The sequence below is a fragment of the Lactuca saligna genome, chromosome 1 (genome assembly GCF_052625555.1).
Source record: "Lactuca saligna cultivar CGN05327 chromosome 1, ASM5262555v1, whole genome shotgun sequence".
Lineage (NCBI taxonomy): Eukaryota > Viridiplantae > Streptophyta > Magnoliopsida > Asterales > Asteraceae > Lactuca > Lactuca saligna.
In genome coordinates, this window is record NC_136417.1 from 59,852,042 (window position 1) to 59,876,811 (window position 24,770).

General features: G+C 31.2%; 2 protein-coding genes across 2 annotated transcripts; one reads left to right on the plus strand and one right to left on the minus strand.

The window, feature by feature from the left end:
- Positions 1-314: 314 nt before the first annotated feature.
- On the plus strand, positions 315-2,405 carry LOC145037247 (uncharacterized). The gene has a single exon (XM_078985872.1). The coding sequence runs from the start codon at positions 751-753 to the stop codon at positions 2,107-2,109; it is 1,359 nt and encodes a 452-aa protein (XP_078841998.1). The 5' UTR covers positions 315-750; the 3' UTR covers positions 2,110-2,405.
- Positions 2,406-16,219: 13,814 nt separating this feature from the next.
- On the minus strand, positions 16,220-18,836 carry LOC145037268 (Plastid-lipid associated protein PAP / fibrillin family protein). Its single transcript, XM_078985890.1, has 11 exons — positions 18,325-18,836; positions 18,144-18,197; positions 17,997-18,071; positions 17,795-17,914; positions 17,513-17,704; positions 17,351-17,434; positions 17,173-17,259; positions 17,021-17,074; positions 16,798-16,877; positions 16,588-16,695; positions 16,220-16,499 (listed from the first exon to the last, which is right to left on the minus strand). The coding sequence occupies exons 1-11, from the start codon at positions 18,601-18,603 to the stop codon at positions 16,424-16,426; spliced, it is 1,209 nt and encodes a 402-aa protein (XP_078842016.1). The 5' UTR covers positions 18,604-18,836; the 3' UTR covers positions 16,220-16,423.
- Between the last annotated feature and the right edge of the window lie 5,934 nt (positions 18,837-24,770).

The following is a 24,770-nucleotide window of genomic DNA, read 5'->3' on the forward strand; positions in this document are numbered from 1 at the left end:
CCTTTTACGGTTTTACCACATAATTCTTCAATATCAGTTTAATATAAGTTTAAGAGTACTTTATAAACTTTCAATTTGGCTTTATGAAAAAGTAAATAATATTATTTATAAGATTTTTTGATATTTTAACAAAAACGGTTTTTATAATATAATATTCATTACTTTTCCTAATTGCAGATATAACCTTAACCGACTCAGATTTGTAAGAACCGATTATAGCCGTCCGATCAAACAAATAAATCAAAACCGTCCATATCATCATCTATCTGCCTATATAAATCAACCACGGGCATTCTTCGTCTCCACATAAACGCTACCTCTTGCGATTCCCAAAACGAGAACTAAACATCGCAAAACAAAATTCTTGATATTCATAAAATCAAATAGTCTATTCTGTGGCTGAAAACCGTTAATCTTAACCCTGTTTGTGATAGATCGGACAGATAATCGTGAATATCGAGAATCAATCTTGGTTTCTGATAGGTTTAGGGTTTGTTGTTTTTCAATTTGGTCTGGTATGTGATGTTTGATCAGTAATTTAACTTCAATTGTGTTTGAATCGCGATTATTTTTCATTTACTTATTTTATTGTTTAACGATCTCGAAATTAGGAGCCTTAGGGTTTTGAATTTGTTGTAGTTTTCTTTTCGATCTGTTTGGAATCATCTTTTGAATTTGAAAGAGGGTATCGATTTGTTGATACCGACTTGTTCTCGGAGGCTTATAGACTGATTTCAGTTAGCAGTCCTGATGAACGATCAGTCTCAGATGATGAATCAATCGAAAATGGCGAATCAGTCGCAGATGATGAGTATCGGACAGCCGTTGCCGCCTGTGATGAGTCAGCCACAACAGGTAATGAATAACCAGAACCCTCAGATGTTTGTGAACCAGTTGATGAATCCTTCGCAAATGATGGTGAATCAATCGTTGAACCACCGTGGTGGTGGTGGTGGTGGCTATGGCATGTGGCCTCCGCCGCAAGTGGATCAACTCAAGTTCCAAAACCTTAACATGAAGCCTTCTGGACTTCCTTCGTCTTCATTGAAGTCTATGGGACCAAGAAACAACAAGAATTGGAAGGGGAAGAAAGGAAATGACAAATGGATCAATAACAACAACAACAACCGGAAGGAATTACCGGTGATGGGCGGAGGTGGTAGTCTTATCAACAACACCGGCGGCGGTGGGGCTGGATATAACCCCCCTACGCTTAACGAACTACAACAACAGAATCGTTTGAAAGCTAGAAGATACTTCCCGAAGAAGAAGTTCAATCATAACGGCAGATCCGCTCCTTTTGCTCCAAGAAACACCACATCGTTTCTAATCCGCGCCAAAAAAGCCGGCGGCATTACATCTCTAGTATCACCATGTCCGGTAACACCTGCTGTTCTACCCACCCCGATTTTCTCTCCATCCAGAGAAGTTTTAGTAGACATGGCGAAAGAAGAGTGGGGTGTTGATGGGTATGGATCAATGAAAGGGTTAATCAGACTTAGATCAAATGAAGCCGAAGCACCTGAAGAAGATGAAGAAGACGAAGGTGGGTCAAGTGAGAGTGACGTTGAAGAACATGTCGAGGTAGAAAGGAGACTGGATCATGACTTGAGCAGGTTCGAAATGATTTACCCAAACTACAATGGCGCTGATCATAGTAGTTATCTTCTGGAAAACAGAGTTGATGATCAAGATACACATATAGCTCAATTGGAAGAAGAGAACCTGATACTGAAGGAAAGATTGTTCTTGATGGAAAGGGAGTTTGATGATTTGAGGATGAGATTGCAGTGTTTGGAGAGACAAGGAAGGGGAGCTGAAAGATTGATCGAAGAGGTTGTGGAGAATGATTCTGAAAATGAAAGTGAAAGCAGAGGGTATGGAAGATCAATGGAGGATAACAATGAAAGAAGTCAATGTTCAGAGGATAATAACAATGGAGATAATAATAATAATACTGAATTAAAGCAATCAGATAGCATTGAAAAGGGTGTTCAGACAATCGAAGATGTAAAGGAAAACGATGACAAGAAGAATGAAGTGTCTGAAGAAAATGGTAAAGATGAAGTTGTAAAGGAGGAAGAAAGAGTTGCAGATATGGTGTTATGAGGTAAGAAATCATAGAAATATAAATTCCTGTGTTAATATGGAATCCGTTTAAAATTTCTGTCAGGTTTCTTGATCATTCCAAAGTTATTATCCAAATTTACAAAACATGACAGAAGCTTTAAGTTTTTTTTTTTTTTTTTTTTTTTTTTTTTTTTTTCTTTATTGTTTTTTTGTTGATTTTCCTTGTTTTTTTAGTTTTAGGTGAAATTAGGGTACTTGATGTTGTTGAAGCAGTTGATGTAAACATTTGGGCTGATGTTTTTAAATAATATTGTCGTTCATGATTTCTTCTTAAAGGATGGTAATGTTTTTTTTAGTGTTGTCTAATACTCTTTAGTTTGATTTGGTTGGTTTTTGAGAACTTAAAAAATCTTGTTTCCAAATCTTAAAGTGATAAAGCGTTTGAATTTTTGAATGTAGTGAAAATATTCCGATAACATTATTGATAGTGAAATGTGATAAAACTAAGGATTCACGCCGATGCAAGGAAACCTGAGGATATTTTGGATATGTTTAATGGGAAATAATATATATATTTTATTATTTTATTAAACTTATTATGTATTCGAATGTTTGTAGAACTCGGAAAGTAGTTTATACTGATAAAAGAAGATAATTTACGGCTATGTAAAGAGACAATGTTTGATATAATGTTAGTTTACAACTAACGTATATTATTATAATTATAGTCTTAAAATTAAGACATATTTATATAATTATATTATTAGGTAGATAAAATTAAAACCGATGTCAAAAATATTTCTGGATTTATAAAAATATTATGTAATTAAGTTATAGAAAACTAGATTAAACATGCTGAATTATTTTTTAAAATTTATAATTTTTTATCTTTTTACATTGAAAGTCGATATATAAAAATAATTTTTTTGTTTGAAAAACTCATTTTTTTTTGTTGTTTTTTAATATTTATATTTATTTCTTATCAAATAAAATAAACATATCAAAATTTATATTTCTTTATACTCTTGAAATAAACATGCATATCGATAAAAAAAAAATTAGTTTTTTTTTTTTTTTTTTTCCACTTTAAAAGTCAGATTTATAATATTAATCTGAATTGGAGTTAATTTTGTTTTTAGTATTCAAAAAATAATTTAATGAAATTAAATAAGAATCGAAATATATTTTTTTGTAATTTTATAATATTTTAACGTTTTAATTAATCATAAATTAGTTTTTTAGTTTTGTAAAATTCATAAGTGAATTATTTACACCCTAAATCTTAACTACATACAAATTTGAAGTTTTAGTATGTTTATAAAAAAGTCATTGTTATAAAAAAATCAAAATTAAAAAGATATGCTCAAATGAAGCTCCTATAAAAAGTTATGATAAAAAGTAGAGATTTTTACAGACCACCTCTCACGAAAATCATGGTTATGTTGATCATTTTTAAATATTTGGGTATTTTGAGGAAATACCTAAGAAAATTTGGATATTATAATAAAATTCTCTAAAAATTATGATAGAAAATAGACTAAACTTGCTTAAACTAGTTGTAAAAAAAAGTACTCTATAACGCTTTAAAGAAAAACAAAATTTTGCCACCTAAAATATTTTTATATCTAATATATATGAGATTAAGACAAATTTATACTTACATATATAAAATTAAAACGTCTCATACTTACTGGTATTGCATAAAAATAAAAGCATGTTATAAAATCTGAACAAACAGTTTAAATTAATTATAATAATAATAATAAATTAATACTAAGAAAATGAAAATATATTTACTGGTCATCCTTGCCAAATTGTTTAATACAACAGACCGAGACAAAAAAAAAATTAACATTATGTAAATAAAATAAAACAGTAAAAAATATATTGAATTTATACCAAATTGACTTTGATCTTGGTTCCGCCGTTGGCTTCTATCTGAAATTTATATGACATAAAAATACATTTAAAAAATATGTTTTCTATAGTTAATTAAGGGATATATTTGGAAAATTAAAAAAAAAAACTTTTAAAAACTTGTCTAAGGATCTTTTTAAAACGCTAGCTTATAAGATACTTTTTGGTTTGTCAAACATGATAACTTAAAAAAGATCGAAAAATAAGCTAGCTTATCTGCTAGTTGTGGTGCGTCATACATAATCTAAATCATTACGACTTTGATTATTATTAGTCTTTTATTTATTTTATTATTATTATTATTATTATTTTTTTGTAAAAATGACAAAAATTGTTATGTTACATTTCAATTGAAACCATTGGTTGTGGTGAATGGACAATTAAAATAAAAAAAACGAAATGATGAAACCATCTAACAAAATACTAATATAAATTGTAAAATAGTTAGATGAATTGATAAAAATATTAAAAATAAGGATCTAATGTGGACAAAATTAAAACATTATTATCCTCTTTAAACAGTTATAACAACCATATTGGTGTAATATGTATAAAAAAGACCATAAGACCTAATGTGGATAAAATTAAACATTATTACACTCTTTAAACGATTATAATAACCATGTTCGTGTAATATATACAAAAAAAATACCTTAGAGACATAATGTGGATAAAATTAAAACATTATTACCTCCTAGATCATTAACCCCCTATAATATGATAAAAATTACGATTGTAAATCCAAATAAATGACTTAAATTAAGAGGAAAATGACAATAATAGATATTTTTCTAAAGTTTTTCTACAAAATAGCGAATAATGACCATAAAACCACAATTTTTGCAGGTCACTATCTGCGAAAATCTAATTGGCCTACGACTTTTTTTGTTGATATTTTTGTTGGTCGTCATTTGCGAAAATCTAGTTGGTTTGTTATTTTTTCAAAATTATAAAATAAATAAATAACGTTTTCAGTCCAACACTTGCGAAAATCTAGATGTTATGCAGTTTTATTTTTTGAGATTTTTGCACAACACCCTTATAATTGGGAGAACCAAGATAATTTGATGATTGTTATGAAGTTCTTATGTGAAAATCTCAAGGTTACCTCAGAAAATCACTACTATTTTGGTCATTTTTGGATATTTTGTGGAAAAATCTTATAATTTTTTGTGGTTATGGTTATCTTCTTTTAAATTGATTATAATAAAAACAAAAATAATATCAGAAAGATAATATTTTTATTATATTTTTGTCAAATTGTTATTCGAACGTTGAATGTTGAACCTAGATATTTCAAATCACATTTTGTTAAATTAACTTATAGCATAGTACTATCTAATGTGACATGATGTTTCACAAAGTTCATCATACACAACAAAAAAATGGGGCCAAGTTGGGAACCCTTACAACACTTCCAAGTCGAATTTGGTTATGATCTTCGGTAATAACCCACTTAGGATCCATTTTGGATCGAAGGAAATAAGTGTCTTAAGGTACATGTTTAGAGAAATTGTACATATGATTCAGAGAGTTGTGTTTTATGTACATCAATAATGGAAGCATGCTATGAAAAAGGGAAATTGTATTAATAGTATTTTCATAGGGCATAACGTAAACTTCGAGGTGACGAGATAACATATGCAATTAATACAACCAAATAAAAACTGCAAGGTAGATGAGATAACATATGTAATAACAAATGAAATAATAATAAGTTATTTTAAATGTATCATAAAATAATCCCAATATAAAAAATCTCCATCATACGGATGTTGAGTATACATGTTTCAAGCTGTAAATGGTATCCTCAATTCCTCATTGGGCACATAAACATCCCTCAATTGGCATCTATATATAATGCATATACACTTACATGCATCCTTTGAAGCTTTGTAATTTTTTTTCCTAATATTATTTTGCATCAATTAACTTACGTTAGGAGGCATCACAACGTTTCATGGCGATTGCAATAGGTATCGAACAAATTTAAGGTTTACAACATCAATAAAGTAGTTGTTGCTCCCATCAATGTAACTATGTAAGAGACACAGTTTTTGTTTATTATCCAAAAGAGTATTAAATACTTAAAGATATATAAAATTATATAGCATTAATGTAGGATATACTAACAATTTGTAGCTGTTGATCTACTACTGATTAATCAGCAGTTGTTGATCAATTAGTTAGCTAATGATATAATCTATCTTCAATTTTAGTAAATAGATACAAAATCAGTATCTACTATAAAGGGAGATTGACTGCAAAATTCTTTACTTGCTATTTCTCTATAATTATTTTATTTGTTAGCTTCCTCTTAGTTTAATAAAATTAAGCTTTTTAAAGAAAAAAAGGACGTTGTCCCTTGACTATTCGGTTTGTCGTATACTCGTATGCAGTATCAAACTAGTCCCAACACAACTTTGGAGTGTTTGTTTTTTTTTTTTTTTTTTTTTTTTTTTTTTTTTTTTTTTTTTTAAATAAGGTTTGAAAAGTAGGTGAAGTTATGGTATGTGCTTCAATCAATTACAAGACTTGATGTAAACATTTGCATATTTTCAAATAATGTCTTTCATGATTTCTTTTATTTTAGGAAAACTTATTTTTTCAAAGTAAATTACATGATTAACGGTAATTTGCATGTTTGGTGATTGGTTCTTAATATTTTTATATTTTTATATTTATTTATTATTATTTTGTTTTAATAATCAGGACAGTTCCCATGGTAATGTTTTGTTGCTTCTATGATCATTGTCAAATATAAAATAATAATTTTACTCTTAATTATTTTCATTTTATTTTTTCAATTATTATTAAATAAATTAAATTATTAATATATTGTTGGAAAAATAACCCATCCCACCTCAATTCTCTTACAGTTTCTGTCACCACCTCTCGTCACCATCTTCGGCAACAAATCCAGTTCCCAACACCTGCTGCGCTCATCATCTCCAACTATAGATCCAATACCACATAAATCAATCAAAACTCAAGACAAAGCTACCTAATGCTCAACAAAGTCGTAACTTAAATTCAAAACCAAAATAAAACCTGAAAATCAAATCTAAAATAGAAATGGATACGACACAAATCCAAAAATCCAAAATCGAAAGATTCAATTGAAACTACAATCTAGTCGACTCCCAAGAGCATCCCCCTTTCATAGGTAGCAAACGAACAACCCTCTAATGTCGAGGGGTTGCATGGTTTCCGACGTCGATGCTTCACTGCCACACATGACTGAAGGAAATCTCTAATCTCGTTGTAATCGAAACCTTGACCCCTATGTTGGTTTATCATTTTGTCATTGGAAAACTTACAAGTAACCAAACCCTAGCCTATTATTCCTCTCTTTTCTCACCGAAAAGGATCTCTAGAAAACTCATCGGTTTCCTCTCATCTTATCCCTCTCTTCTCTTGCTGAAACCCTAGCTGACGCCTTGGTTGAGTTGTGGCTCGATTTCTGAAAATCAATTTGCACTCTAAATCTTAAATACAAGATCGGTTTTTTGAAAATCGATTTCCACAGGTCAATGTAATGGGTGAAATGATTTTCAAATAGGTCGTTGAAATCATAGGAAGGAACCATATTCATGGGATTTCTAAAACAATGCCGGTCATGGTTGTGGTGAAGAAGCATCATCGATGGTGCATTACCAGAAGTAGTCGCCAATGATAATACTTTGTAGATCGACGACGACAAGATTAGGGAAGTGGGGGGGATGAAGGCGACAAATGAAACGCAAGTCTCTTGATGTATTTGAATTTTGAATTGATTTTTTTATATTGTTTAATTTATTTGAAAATAATTAGAATAATAAGAAAAGAATTAACAAAATAAAAATAGTCTGGAGAGCAAAATATATAGTTATTTTATATCTAGCAGCGACTATAGACACAACGAAAACATATTATGAGGACTATCCAAGTTAAAAAATCATGAATCAAATAATACAAATAGGAACTATCCGTGTAATTTACTTCTTTTTTATTTGGTTTTTATGTAGTTGGTTTTGTTCTTTATATATCACCAAAGTTGGATTTTTATTTATCTATTTATTTATACCTATAATATACAATTACCTTTTTATATTAAAAAAGATTTTGATATTAAAGTTCTAAGTTTGTCAAAATATGTGTATTTTATTCATGTCAATACTGTTTGTAATTTTATTTTTTATATTTTTATTTTCAGGAACCAAACTGATAAAATTTGACAAACTTAAGGATTTTCATGTTAAATTTGAAAAATATATTTAGGTTAAAAACATAAAAGGTTATAATAATAAATTTGAAAAATATTTTTTTTAAATAAATTTGAAAAACTTACTTAAAGTCAAAACATAAAAAATTTATAATAATATTTTTTTTTGGACAAACTTTGAACATTAGCAATCAGAGAATCATATTATGAAAACAAAACCAACAACATTTAAGAAACTGTCTTTAATATTGAAAATCCTATTAAAAAGGGCACACTACTCATATCCATTCGTGAACATAGATTTATAATTTCTTCAATTATCTTTAGACGTATACATCTAATCATTTATATTTATGATTTATATATTGTACCTATTCTTTAATTAATAACAAAATAAAGTTGAAAAAGTAACAATTGTAGTTGTTTAAAATTGGGTTGTGTTTTTCAACAAGAAACTCAAATTAAAAAATATTTCGTTTGAAGGTAAAAATTTAAAATTTTTATTTTAGAATAAAAAGTTTCTAACATGAATTCTATTTCAAATAGTATTTTCTGTCTATTATAACAAATTACTTGATTGTTTTTGTAAAAATTACATCTTTTATTAAGTGGATTTTTATATAATTTTGTATATTTCAAATATAATTTTACATATTTAAAAAACTTACAGTTATTTTATGCAAACATTCTACTCAAATAAAACTTACACCCTCGAACTCAAAATAAAACTATAGATTCTACCTATAGGCTATCAACTATTTTTGCTAAAAATATCCATTAATTTTTAAGAATTTTCAAAAATGAATAATATTTTTCTTTAGAAAAATGAATATATTATAACTTACATTAGAAACATCAGATCGAGCGGTAATTTTTTTTAACTTTCAAATCAACTAATTAATTTAGGAATATTTAATCCAATTAAACTAGTCAAATTGTATCTGTTGACTTATTTAACCCTAACCATCATCCACATGGTTCAATATTGGCATATTTGTCTGTTTTGTGGGCTTTTACATGATCTCATGATGGTTGCACTGATTATTTTATATTTAGTAAACAATGGTTATTTTTGGTATAAAACATGCATTATGCAATGTCTTTAGTGACAGGCAAACCATGTCGCTCTTCAAATACATTACCATTTATTATTAAAAAAATAAAAGTACAATTTGGTAAATGATCAAATCATTGTTGGTCAATTCATACTTTAAGAAAATGAAAATAAACAATTTTAACTTTTGAATGATTACTTTAAAGTGCATGTTCCAAATAACATTATGTTAATATCACATCGTATATGCTTTTGGGGTCACTTTTGCTACATACATTTCTTGTTGTGTAGCTGGTAATTAACGTGTTAAAATTCAAACTTCAATGTATATGTTTCTAATAAGATACATATGACATTGTGGTGTTTGATTTTATATCTAGCTAGTAATGAGAATTGTCTTGTGGAATGAGATTAGATTTGGATTATTTGCTATGATTAAACATTCATTGCTTGAATATTTTGTTTAAAATGTCTCAAAACCAGTCATATTACCTTAGTAATTTAGAACAAGACATAAGAATTTAATTTTAAGACAAAGATATCTAAATAGTAATTGTGGAGGGTTTTAGGTGAAGTGGTGATACTAATTGGGGATCAGTTTTGCTCTTAATGCTCTCAGACAAGCTATGCTCACTTGATGTAAACATTTAACCTAATGTTTTTAAATAATATTGGCTTTAATAATTCTTATTGTCTCGTTTTGAAAACAAAGATTTGGCTATTTTATATGTTTGAACTTTGAATAATATGATTTGGTTGGTTTTGGTCTTGATATAACAGCAAAGCAGTCAAATTAATGCCCTTGGTTGGTTAACCTCAGATTTTGATTTTGTATATTTAAATTTACAAATAACATATGTTTTTTGATTGGCTAAAGAAAATATATATCTAACTAGGTATGTTCAAAAAGTACAGACTATTCCTATCCATTCATGACCATATATTACTAATTTTCCAATTAACATATAGAAATGCATCGAATAATTAAAGTTCAAAAGTTCAAAGATAGACGTCTACCCACTTATACTTATTAATCACATTATCATCTCATCACGTCCCAAGAGCTTCTAACCCAACAATATTAGATGTTGTTTTTCCTTTTTGAGGTCGATGATTCAAATCTTGTCATGGATATAGATAAAATTAGGTGTTAGCTTAAGAGTAAATTAGATAATTTACCGGTTCAAAAAATAAACAAATAAATAAATAATATAAACAAAAGAAGAAAAAGTTACCAAGGGCAGGGGTTTTTAAGACTTAGAGAACTCTATAATTCATCATTATAAATAGATCTTTTTATATAAATGTAACTCTATACGAAAAAGTGTGCCGATGGTTATTAATAAAATCTCTCTCAAGAATGCCCATAGATGCAACTCTATTCATTTGATCGAGTAATTTCCTTGTGTTCTTTATTTTTCGATGCATCTTTAATTTACTGTGTTTGTGTATTTATCGATCTTTAATCCTAACAAAGCGACCCTCTTGACCGATATACTTTATCGTGTTCAAGATTCAACTCGTCTTATTAAAGTGTGCACTTTGCACCATTGATTTTGCATTAGATCACACTTTGATCCCATTTGGCAATCATGTAGATTCCAATTACACCAAAATGTTATGTGCCATTAAAATCATGAACGACATAAATGAAATAAGTTAATTCTCACAAGATACAATGGGGAAGGCAATTAGAACATTGAAGTATTAAGAGGACGTGGTATGAGGTAAGAAATCTTAAAAATCTAAATTCTTGTGTTTATATACGGATCAAACTTTCAGATTTCATGATGAAGCCAATTTATTATCTAAATATGAGAATCGCTTATACATGGCTCCCGACAGAAGTACAAACCTTGTGGGACTTATTTTGCTTTAAATTTCCTTTGTTTTTAGGTTTGAAAAGTGGGTGGAGGGAGCATGAAGTGGGTTTTAGCCTTTTAGGTGAAGTTATGGTACTAGTTGGAGATCTATATTGCACTTAATGTTCTTGAACCAACTTTGTAAACATATATTTGGCCAAATGTTTTTAAATAGTTTTGTATTTAATGTTTTCTTTTATCTCGTTTTTGAGGAGAACAAAATTTTGGTTATCTTATACGTTATATATAGAAGGACATAGAGGACGGTAGGGTCGGATTTTGATTATTTTCTTTTAAGAATCTGAACTTTTATTTAGAATATACATTTAATTACCTATAAATAAAAAGCACACACAATTCCTGTTCAATTATGGCCAAATGCTGTGTGTTTTTTATTTTTAAGTTATCATATATAGGGATCAAATGATTTTTCTCTATACACAATAATTAATATTTTTTGGAGTTGTACAATATAATACTTTAATGTATAAATTCTTGTATATATTAAAAAATTTGTTATATATCAATCAGTTTCTTGTAAAACTACCATGATTATAAATTACATCATAGTGACCCACGTTACACTACATAATAATCATTAATATTAGCGATTAATAAAAAAAAAATCACTAATACTTATTTAAAAGAATAATATATTATTAAGGTAGATAGTTTAATTTGGGGATAATAGTTATTTTTGTTGAGCGATATAGGACTACACACTAGGGATGTGCATTAGAAGTGGAACCGATCCGGAACCGCATTTAATAAAATGGTTCTTGTTAGCAGTTCCTAACTTATAGCAAAACCGGTTCGGTTCTACGAAAAACCGGTTAAAAATTTGGAACCGTTTTTTAAATTTTCGTATCTCACTCATATGAAGTCGAAATTACTTGATTTTTTTCCATAATGTAATTTAGTGTTTTCCCTTCATTTTAAACTATAAAAAACATATTTTGGTTATATTAAATCATATACAAGCCTTGGAAGACAATATATCAATGTTGCATTTTTTTATGTTTCAATAGGTTTTTTTTTTTTAAATTCTGTTACAGTTTTTAAAATACCGTAACTCATTAATACGAAGTCAGAATTACTTGATTTTTTTTCCCAACATTTAATTTAGTGTTTGTACATCATTTTAGATTATAACAAATCATATTTTGGTTAAATATTGAATCACATACAAACCCCAAAGACAACATATTAGTGCTGCGTTTCTTCTGTTTCAACACGTTTTTTATTCTGTCCCGGTTTTTAAAATATCATAAGTCACTCATATGAAGTCGGAATTACTTGATTTTTTTTTCAACATGTAATTTAGTGTTTGCACTTTATTTAGACCGTAAAAGAACATATTTTGATTAAATATTGAATCATACACAAGCCCGGAAGACAACATATCAATGTTGCGGTTTTTTTTTTTTTTTTTTTTTTTTTTTTTTTTTTTTTGTCTCAATTTTTAAAATACTGTAACCCACTCATATGAAGTTGGAATTACTTGATTTTTTTCCAACATGCAATTTAGTGTTTGTACTTCATTTTAGAATGTAAAAAATTGTAGTTTAGTTAAATATTGAATCTGATACCAGTCCGGAAACACAACATATTAATGCAACGTTTTTATCATTTTTTTAATATGAAAGTTTAATTATCTTTTATTTTTTGGAATCCAACTAAACTACGTGCATGTATTATGAATTGCATCATCATTAGTTACACCTTATTTATAACTGGTTTTTGTTTGAAAAAATAACCGAAAAACCAGATTTGGAACCGGTATCGGCACCAAAACCAACGTTTCGGTTCCTGGTTCTTATGATTTCGCAAGACTGGTTCCGGTTCCGATTAGGTTCCAGTCCGGTTCCAAAGCTCGTCCCTACTACACACCCGTATTTAATACTCACTTTTCATCACGCTATCAGCTCGTAGACGTTTTCATTAAATGATTCCCATAGTAGTCTATAAATATGTTGTATATTGTTATTATGTTGAGTGTTAGTCTGCAGCTTAATTGCAATTACTTTGTACATAATATACATTTTGAGTGGAATGAAATAGTCATCCATAATTATAAATTTGCCACAAGTTGGAATATGGCATAAAGGCACCAAAAATAGAAAAAAAAAAAAAAAAAACTTCTTAACGTGGCTGAATCTGACTAATGGTTGAGGAGATAGCGTGGTTGTTGTCTAGTCTAGCTTGACAATGTTTCTAACGGGAAAAGATGAAAGCTTAGATTATATTCTAAACATATTTGGGGTGTTCGTTAGTTGTCTTTCAATTTAGTCCATAAAACAATATAATATATCAAGCCAACTAAGATGACTCTTCTTCATTGTCATATGTTATATTCTCCGAGCATCTTGTATATAAAATAGATTATGATATGCATTTTTCGAACAAGAATTGGATACATTAGTCTTACTCATTGTTTCGAGCAAATTAAACGTTTTCTTCCGATCCTAATACTAAAAACCATTAAAAATATTACTATAAACAGCAACAAAAAAACATGAGAATTTAAATAAAAAAATTGGTTCAAATGGAAATAATAACTAAGTCTCATAAGAATATAACTACATCATTATTGATCAAATCACATCTAGATTTCATTTTTTTATATGTGAGTTTTTTCTATAAAAAAAAAAAAGTTAAGAGTTTTTTCAAAAAAAAAAAAAATTGTCTAAAACTAGAAGATTACTTGTAACTTTTGCTAAAAGAGCCAAGTTGAAAAAAAAAAAAAAAAAAGGAAAATGCAATGTTTTTTTAGGAAAAAAGTTTGAGTTTAATCTTGATAAAAGACTCAATATAGTTGGGGTGTTTGGCCTATCTTTTTGAGGGATAAAAAGAACTTTTAGAAAAAGATAGGAGGAAAAGATGTTTGGTAAAAGTATTTGAAAAACAATTTTTGGAAATTTGATATAAGAAAAACTGACTTTTTGGAAAAGTGAATTCCTAATTTTTTGTGATTTTTCCTAAAAGTCTTTTTGCCTTTTGAAAAGATTAGCCAAACACCTTGAGTGTCTACTATGATACTTTTTGATATTCCTTTATTTGAAAGATTAGTCTCTTATACACTTTCACTTGAAAGATTTTTAAAAAATAGATAGTAAAATATTAATGATTTTCTACCATGGATCCTATCTAGAGCTCTTGGGATCCAACTTATACTAGAGCTTTCTGATAGGACGATATATTGCCAAAAAACAGTTCCAACTTCTAGATTGACAGAATTTCGACAAATATATTGCCAAAAAACAATTTCAACTCCTAGATTCACAAAGAATTTCGACAATAAGATCTATCAGTACCTGTAACTCTCATTGTAAGTGGTGGTCCGTGAGCCTAAATGTTTCATGTCATACACATGAATATTTGATTAGTTTGCTTTATTTATCTTGTTTTGATAATGTGCCGAGTATATATAATCTGGAACTTTTTTTTTTTTTTTTTTTGCCAAAAGACAGAATCCATAAGTTAGAAATAGTATTTCAAAAATAGTTGTCTAGATTTTCGAACTAGTTCTTGTTTTTCTCGAAAATATTAACTTCATGTGTTTCAAAAATGTTCACTTATTTCGAAGATAAATGTACATTTGTTTGTGAAAAACAATTACAAAAATGTAACCGCTACATATGTTTTCAAATACAAATTATGAAGAAAACAAAATATAATGATTTTCGAAGTTGAAATTTCAAACTAATGAGAAACTTGTGAAAAAGACAACACCTTATATAGGAAGGGATCGCTTTGAAAGGAATACAAATATACAAAAATCTTTACATTTTGGAAGTCTATGATTTTCGAAAATCTTAGGTAGTTAAATGATGTTTTTTTTTTTTTTTTTTTTTTTTTTTTCATAATAGGTGGTTAAAATGTGAGATTTTTTGTTTGTGGGTAATTAGACAAATACCTTAATAATAAATGTGGATAATTAATAAGTACAAGAGAAAAGACTAATTTGATCAAATATGGAAAAAAGAGATGTAGATGGAGAAAAGAATGTGAAAATTAGGAGTGACTGTCGTGTTGGTGTTCTGGATGATAGATTAAAAATTCTAATCCACACAAGACTTATATAAATATTTGTGTGTCTTGCTTAAACCCTAACCCGAATAAGCCAAACTCATACATGACCTGCATAACCTGTTTAATTATACGGGTCACATGTTAGATTCAAGTTTGTGAGTTAGAATCAGGTTCTCATGTCACATTTGTTTAATTAGGAAAATTCCAGAAAATAAACTGCTAAGCACATTTAAATTCCAAAAAATTAGCTGATAAAGTGATAAACATATCCAAATGAAAAGTTAAAAACATTGATGCAAACACAACAAATGAAATCATCCAAAATCCAAGTATTGATACAAATAATTAAAAACGTCAATACAAAAGATACATGGCCACAATTCCAATTTCTACAATAACGTAAACACTTAATATATGATTTAGACCTAGGGCAAAACCGATCAAGGGAAAAGATATTTGAATATCACATATTTAGTTATTAATCTTTATTTGCTTTCCTTTCTAATAAATATATTTATAATTTTTTTTAATTTAATAAAATAAACAGATTCACATGTCAAGTGAAATTATTTGCAAAACTTAACACAACTAGTATAGAAAACATGTTGTCGGGCCAGAAAAACTCAATCCAAACGTATTTATCTTCGTGGCATGTCATGGATGGTGTCAAGAATTGCACCCTTATGCTGCACGGAAACCTGTTAAGCATGTTTTTAAAACCTTGAATTCTAATCGCCTATCGTGAAAGTGTTATAAAATAGGTGTGATGTTGAATATTTGTACTTTGTATGTAAATATTCCAAATAATGTTATGATAGTAAAATATGATAAAATAGGTGAACTATTAAATGTTTGTACATAAATATTCCTTATAACGTTATCTTACTATTATATCCTATATGCTTTCGACTTTTGAGGTCATTTTTGTTGCATACCCTTTTTACAGTTAGTAAATGTTTCACGTGATATGAAGTTATAATCAGATTATTTCGATGACTAAACATTTGTTGTTTGAATATTTTGTCCAAAATGTCACAAAAACAATCACATTTCGTAGTAATCCAGGACAAAATTTTAAAATTTAGACAAAGATATGTATTGAGCTGTGGTTAAAGCATATACACCATTAATTACAATTCAACTCATTATCTACACAACAAAAAAGAATTAACATTTCCTTAATCACAATGTAAAAATCTTCAAAGTTCTCAAACAAGCAATATGGTATCTTGATCTTTTTTTTTAAAAAACTTCCTTTTTATAAAAATACAAATTCGTATTTCATCAACTTCCAACACGAATGTGGACAAAGAGAATCTTGCTGTATCCCCGGCTTATCCTGATTTTGTCATCCGAATACCTACAAAAAAAAAATAAATAAATAAATAAATTACCATGCAAATATAAAAGAGAAAAAAAGAAATAGTAAATTTTGATTTGAGTCTTACAAGACTTCCAATTTAAATTTGGTTATTAGCTCAACTGGAAGCCCATATGGTCCAATTACTATTGCACCATCATCCATCATCACATCATATATATTTGTGTCACATTTTCTACATAAAAAAAAAAAAAAAAAAGTTACAGTTAAATATTTAAATACCAGTTTTAGGGTTTTTAAGATACTAATTGTGAAACTACTTGGGATAAAAACCTACTCAAATGTTCCATTCATGGAGAATTTGACCCCAAACAATATGTCAACAAGAAACTTGAGTCTCCCATTTTCTTTAACAATCTAAATATCACAATAAACAATTTGGATTAATACAATATAGAAAAAATGAAAAGTTATTCAGCATCATAAGATTTGTAACAAAAAAAAAAAAAAAAAAAAAAGTTTGTGTTAAAATTTTGAAAAGCTAGATTTGAACTTTGTACCTGTGAGCCCATAAGACCATTAGCTGCATTCTCTATCCAACTATCGGTTTCCATCTGCAAAAAATATAATTTTTTAAGGAAATTGTTTAATTTTTAGTGAAATGACTTAAATACCCTTTTTTGATATTTTATATATATAATAAAATTAAAACCTGTGAACTCCAAATCATTTGCCATTCGCCTTCAATGAGTTGTTGTTCGTCTTCCGTTTGATTTAACGACATAAACTCGTCAATCGCCTTGCACAAATACAAATTTGTTAGGATTTTTTTTTTTTTTTCCCTAGAAAACAAACTTCGAAGATTCGTCGAGAAGATCTGAAATGGTTACCTGAATCACTGAACGACCGGTGGAAATTGCAGAAATCAATCGTTGCCGGGGTTCCGTTTGCTTCTGAAGAACAAACGTCGTCCCCTGCACTACACCAACGTAGATCCTGATCCTTCGTGAACATGGAGTTTAAACATAAAAAGAAACATGAACTAGGGTTACCTTATTTCCTCTTGAGATACGAAGGTTTCCGGATTCCGACAAGTATGTTGTGTCTAACCAACCTTTTGCTTCGTCTCCGAGGAGTTTAAAAGGCACCGGATATGGAACTTTGAAGGGAAGAAACTTGAATGAGAATGCTGCTTTATCGAAACGGAAAAGAATCCTTTTTCCGTCGTTGATTGCAGCGGCAGCCTGAGTTTAAACCAATTAAATCGTGTCAACTGTCAAAACGCAACAATCGAACGTATGTGAAGAGCGAGGAATTGGTCGACAATGGCGTACCTCGACTTTAAGTTCACCTATTGAATCGGAGAATTTGACGATATTGGAGACTCGTGGATCGTTTGTTTGAAGGTAAATTTCTTGGAATACACTGAACAAGTCGACTCCGACGAATGTTCTCTACAAGAATCATGAAGGTTTGGTTAATTTTGGAGGTAAATGTTTGCATTGGATCTTCATCGGAGATGCGGTAACATGTAACCTGGATCGGGGAAGCTGTTCCAGGTCTTGTTGTGAAAATCAATTGCCATCGGCCCTCGATTAGACTCGAACTGGTCTGCAGAATTGAGCTCATACTTGAATCGGATAAATAAAACTCAAAAGAGGTTAGGGTTTTTAAACTACTTACAGGATCAGGGACACCTTTAGTAGCTTCTAGAGCTGTCACGGCTTGTTCGACTTCCTACATAATTCAGAAATATAATGTTATGCGATTATAAGCGATTGCAAATTTGATGATCGGAGAAGATACGCAGTGTCATAATCTTAGAATTTAGTGAGTTAAACAGAGAAGAGGAAGAGGGTGTTACTTTGAGTTGCTGAGGAGAAGCAGAGCGACCACGTCCTTGGATGCCAATGAGACTACTGATGAGTGAATTCTCAGCATCACTGAACGTTTGCTGAATCTGCTCTTCGTCGACGGCAGAACACGAGATGCGTCGGGGAAGACGATGCTTCAGACAATCGGATGTGGGGAATACGATTACAGAGCGAGGTCGAATCCTTCTTTGATTGATAAAAGTAGTATCGACATGAGGCAAAGGATTGAATCGAATCCCTAGATTTGCTACGTCGAGTGAGCAAACCATTTTGAATTAAACAAAAAACTGGATTTGGAAGGGAGAAATATCGGAGATAATCGCCACAGCATTCTGATCGATAATTCTTGTTTAGTTTGCACGGTTGTGATAAAATCAGACCCCACCTAAATCTAACTTTATCATTATCATTGGCTAACAATTACTCTGACTTCATGAAAAAGGTGTGTGAATGGTGATCGCTAGCTCCAAAAATATCTTTGCTCGTTTGTAATTTCTCGGCGCTGGATATTGAGCTTCAGTGTCTGTTTTACTTATCATCAGGCAATCAAGTTGTCAGCTCTAGAGATGCTTTTACTATCAACAAAATACCAGGGTGGTACTTGAAAATGGAAGAATTACTTACGCTAAATGGAGTGGATGGATCATTAATTTTTTTTATTTATTTATTTATTTATTTTTTTTAAAGATTTTCACACCATGATTTTTCTTTTACAAATAAGTTACTATGTTTTGCAGTTTTAACAAGTTGACCGGTTGGTGTTGTCTCGTTGCACAGAAGTGAAAAAAGTGACGCAAAAGAGACTATATTTTCAAAATTTTGCGCTTTTGACATTAAGTTTTTAGTATTTTCTAGTTTGTAATGAAATAAACATTATGCAAAAACATAAACAACAAGAAAACAATGGTTCATAAAAAAATATCATTCCTGATTCATTTTTAAACAACGATGTTTACCATAAAAACAATATAGGTATTGAAAACAGGATTACTTAAATCTCAAAGTACAACTTATTCATGATCTTGTCCCCATGACATGTTCGATTGAAATCGAAAGTATGTTTCCATAACTAGGAACTCTTACCTACATAGTTATTTTTTGCAATAATCATTTTGAAGTGGAACCAAAACTTTGACCACATACAAAAAGCTAATGAAATAAACATCCTAACCTATAAGTTAAAAGGATGAAAAAAAAATCATTCAAATCGAGTGTGTCTTGGTCAGTTAATAATATCTAACCTAACGATCTTATGTTGTATTATGATTTCATATATGAAAAACAGCTTGGTAGCTCCATCAAGATCGGTGCTCTTTATGTTATTCCAGGATTTTATATATGTTACTACATCAATCTTATAGGTTAGAATGTCTATTTCTTTTGCTTTCTGTGCATGGTCCAAGTTATGGTTCCACTTCAAATGGTTTAATTGCAAAAAATAGCTATGTAACTTACCAAGAGTTCCTGGTTATGAAAACCTACTTTCAATTTTCAATTTCTTTGTAACAACCAATGAGGCGCAATGAAAACAACCTTATGATTCAGTCGAACGTGTCACAAGAACAAGATCATGACTAAGTTGTACTTTGGGATTTATATGTTCATGTTTTCAATATCTACATTGCTTTAATTGTAACACCCAAAATCTTGAGGAACAATTGTTGGGAATAAATCCTCTTTTGAGGATTGGACAAGGCGTGTTGGAGGAACCAACACGGCGTGTATAGATAAGAAGTGTGATTTTCATAAAGGTCAACACGTGTTGCCTCTTGGAATAGGACGTGTTGACGGTCGGAATGAAAACCCTAATCTTCTGGGTTTTTGCTCGTTATTTAAAGGAATAAGGAGGCTAGGGTTTGTCCATCATCAACCCCTCAAGCCCTGAAAGAAACCCTAATCATCTTCATCCATTTTTAGAACTAGTTTGGTGCTTTTTGAAGCTAAGAATGAAGGAGGGGAAAGGAAGCAAATATCAAGCAAGCAAGCCCCTATTCTTCACCTTGGCACTCTTCTGGACCTTTGTAAGTGTACAAAACTTGATTTTTATCATTCATAGTTGTTAGATCTTGAGTTTTGTTCCTTTATCTTCTTATTCTTGAATGATGGAATGGTTAGACCTCATAAAGTTGGTAACTTTATGAATCTGAATCTCCAGGTCAAGAGGAGTTAATAGTGTTTGGAATATGGATTATAATCAAGTTTTGATGTCATGTATAGAGATTAGGCCATGAATCCTCATTTTGACCTAATACGAGTTCAAGACATGCATTGGACATACATGTGTATAAAGCACCAACCTTGGGGATGGTTTTGGTGTTTGAATCACTTCTGGAAATGATGGACTTCGAACTAGAAGGATTAAGTGCTTGTTGGTTAAGCTCTGATTAAACTTTATGGATTTAGTTTTGAACCTTTTTGGGTAGTCCCAATGGATAATTTTGGACCGCATTAAGGACTAGATCTGTCACACCCCCAAACCAAGGATGGCGGAAACGTCTGGGGGTGGAGGACTTCATGTACAGTATCATAACAACGTGTATAATAGTGCTCAAAGTAAAAACAACCACCATATATATAATTGCAAAAGTTACACTAAAGTATATGTTTACATGTTTCAAAAGCAATTACATTATGATGACAAAATAATTTGTTGACGGTTTAGCGTCCCATCCTCAAAGCGATGAAGTTTTCCTGTTTCACTGATTTCCTGAGAATACAAGTAGTTTTAAAGAGTGTCAACACAAAGGTTGGTGAGTTCATAAGAGTTTTGTTTGAAGTAGAAACCGTTTTTCCTTGTAAAATCGATTTAGTTTGATTTCCAGAAAATCCAATATTTTCTTAGTTAAGTATGAATAGAAATAATCCTACATGATGCTGTAATGAACCCTAGAGTAATCCGTAGAGTTCCTCTATAATCGTCCAACATATAAAGTTATATAAGGCTTAACTTAGATAAAACGTTGAATATAGTGGGTCTGCCCTAGGTCCACAACCCAACGAGGAACAGGAGATGAGGCGGGCACCACCAATTCTAGGCCAATCAAGACTAAATTCTTATATGACTCAACATATACGCTCAGCGACTATAGTTGAAGTCTAACAATTTTAGAGGAAGTGTAGTTTTAATATCATAATAGCTTTGTATAGAGACCCGGCACTTTGTATTTGTACCCCTTTTTGTATAGAGACCCGGTACTTTGTATTTGTACCCCTTTTTGTATAGAGACCCGGTACTTTGTATTTGTACCCATAGAGATAAAAGGTGATTTTAAATCGACATAAAACTCATTTAGGTTTTAAAAATAAAATCCCGTAAACTTATGGATTGTTCCCTATGTGAGCCGTTATAATCATACTATGACTATGTGAACCTGCCACGACGTTCTCAGTGTCGCGAAAAATGAAATGACATTTGTCACCCGTAGACCTGCAGGTCCAACTGTAGCTAGCAGCAAGGTGTGGGGTGTCAATCCCAATATAGATCTATATACAAGTATCACGTTCTCCCTCAAGGAGATTCTGATTATAACTACCAGGAATTATATCCCGCACTCGGACGTACGGGGAGAGAGAGAGAGAGAGAAAAATAGAGAAACTCACAATATAGGATAACAAGTTTACGTGAAATGTGTGTGAATATAAATATTTCTTGTATGAATGTACCCTTCTTGTACGAGTGCGTAGAGTGATGTATCATAAACTATACCTATTATAGTTTATCTAAAATGTATGTACTATGTATGAACTCCTTTATGGAAAAGTATTAGTGTTGTGAATTTATTGAACCATAGCTTAATAAATTTACGTGAAATGTGTGCGAATAGAAATCTTTCTTGTATGAATGTACCCTTCTTGTACGAGTGCGTAGAGTGATGTATCATAAACTATACCTATTATAGTTTATCTAAAATGTATGTACTATGTATGAACTCTTTTATGGAAAAGTATTAGTGTTGTGAATTTATTGACTATACTTTTTATAGTTTAATAGCACGTGTTCCAAAATGAATGAATAATATTTAATATGAATGTTTTAGTTTCAGTTCATAATGATAAACTAGCAAGGAAACACATTCAAATATTAGAACTTATGATTATACACTTTGCTCAACATAATACAAAGTGTTATGATATTTACATGCTGTTGGCAAAATTTAGCAATTCTGCCCTGTTTTGGAAAAATCATAGAAAAATCATACGAAGTCGAAAACTAGATCCGTAATTTCTGAGAGTTCACAAAATGTGTCTAGTTTGCTCATAATTTTTATCACAATTTATAATGACCTCTAACTTGGGTGAATAAGTCCATAATCACAGACTGGTCCGGATTGTTGTTTGAAATGATAGGCAGTTTTGTAAAAATCACCATAAATTGTAGAAAAATCGTATGGAGATGTGCAAGTAGCCATTTTAAAGCTAAAAACTTGAACTATTTGCACCTTGTACAGTTTTGAAAACAAAAGTGTTTAAGATGCCCAAAACAGTCCGTGAATGGAGTTGAACTTTTCTGATGAAGGCTGTTAGAAAAATTTAGATATGTTCTTAGTGTTTTAACTTGTATTCCCCCCTGAAAACTTGAGAAAACATGAAAATGTAGGGGTATGAACTCACCTTAAGTGATTCCAGTAGGTAAGTGTTGAAGAAGGAAAGTGTTCAACCCAAGAACACTTGAAGAATCACTTGAAGATTCGAAGATCTAACACAATTATGAGAGAGTTTGTCTAAGATATCCATGATTTGAGTGGAAATAAATGAGATAATCATAAAGAGAATGGATTATGCTTACCAAATGTGGAGGAAAAACTCAAGATCAGCCCTTGAATCTCGAATTTCTAGAGAGAGAAAGTGAGAGAGGAAAGAGTTTGATCTTCTTGTGAAATGAGAGCAAATGAGAGAAGTGAGGAGAGAGGATGAATAATCAGCCCTCAAAAACGTGGGGAGGAGGGATAATTGAGTGGAAAAGACATTGATGTGACCTAGGTAAGGTGGAGAGGTGTGGTTAGTCAAAGAGTGGGTGTGGGGTGGTTGCTTGTGACTTTGGATAAGGCAAAGTCAACACTCCACCTTTAATAATTCATCCATTTGATTTTTATTATTTAAATAATGATTTTCATCAAAATATGTTTAAATTATGAATATTTAGAGTTTATTATGTTAAAATATAATTTCTGGAGAAAATCCCGCTTTAAAATCACGAAAAACGGGCTTAAAATGTTAAGAATATCAAAAATGGGCTGAAAATGACAAAAAATGCGAAGCCTGGCCGAGGTTTGGCCCTCTTATGCTGAACCGAGAGAGAGAGGGAGGCGGAACCGAGAGAAGAAGAAGAGAGAAGGGAAGGAGCCGAGAGGAGAGGAGAAGGAGGGAAGAAACCGAGAGGTGGGAGGGGACAGAGGAGCGCGCGAGGCAGAGAGTGAGAAGAGAGCAGAGAGTGAGAGGCGGAGCAGAGAGTGAGAGGCGGAGCAGAGAGTGAGCAGAGAGGCGGAGGCGGACCGAGAGTGCGGCGCGAACAGAGAGTGGGACGGGCCGAGAGGGACCGAGAGGGACCGACCGCTCGGTTGTGAATAGTACTCTCGGTTCCTGCGTCTTGCTCTCGGTTTCGGTTCTCTTAGCCGCCAGAGGCTCGGCCTCTGTTCTCTTAGCCACCAGAGGCTCGGCCTCTGTTCTCTTAGCCACCAGAGGCTCGGTCTCTGGTCCTAAGAAGCCTCTCATTCCGGTTTCGGTTCCTAAAGCCTATTTTTCTCGTTTTCGCCCCGTTTTAAGCCGTTTTTGACCCGGTTAAGGGCCGGAATGACCCGAATGATTCCAAAAAGTTACGGGAAACTTTTGAGAGAGATTTGGGAGAGATTTCTCACACTTGGAGAGATTTGGGAGAGATTTGACATTCTTGGAGAGATTTCTCATACAAAGAGATATTTGCGAGAGTTTTCACATACTTGGAGGGATTTGGGAGAGATTTGACATTCTTGGAGAGATTTCTCATACAGAGAGATATTTGAGAGAGATTTCACATACGTGGAGAGATTTGGGAGAGATTTAACATTCTTGGAGAGATTTCTCATATAGAGAGATATTTGAGAGAGATTTCACATACTTAGAGAGATTTGGGAGAGATTTGACATTCTTGGAGAGATTTCTCATACAGAGAGATATTTGAGAGAGATTTCACATACTTAGAGAGATTTGGGAGAGATTTGACATTCTTGGAGAGATTTCTCATACGGAGAGATATTTGAGAGAGATTTCACATACTTGGAGAGATTTAGGAGAGATTTGACATAGACAGAGATAGAGTGAAAACGATTGAGAGGGGATCCATGTGTGACAATTGTGAGTGTCCGGCATCGCAATGCATGGTTCGTAAACCCTGTTAAGCCTTGTTTAAGGATCTTACACACTCCCGATGAGTATGCATCATTGTTTTATCAGTTTGGCT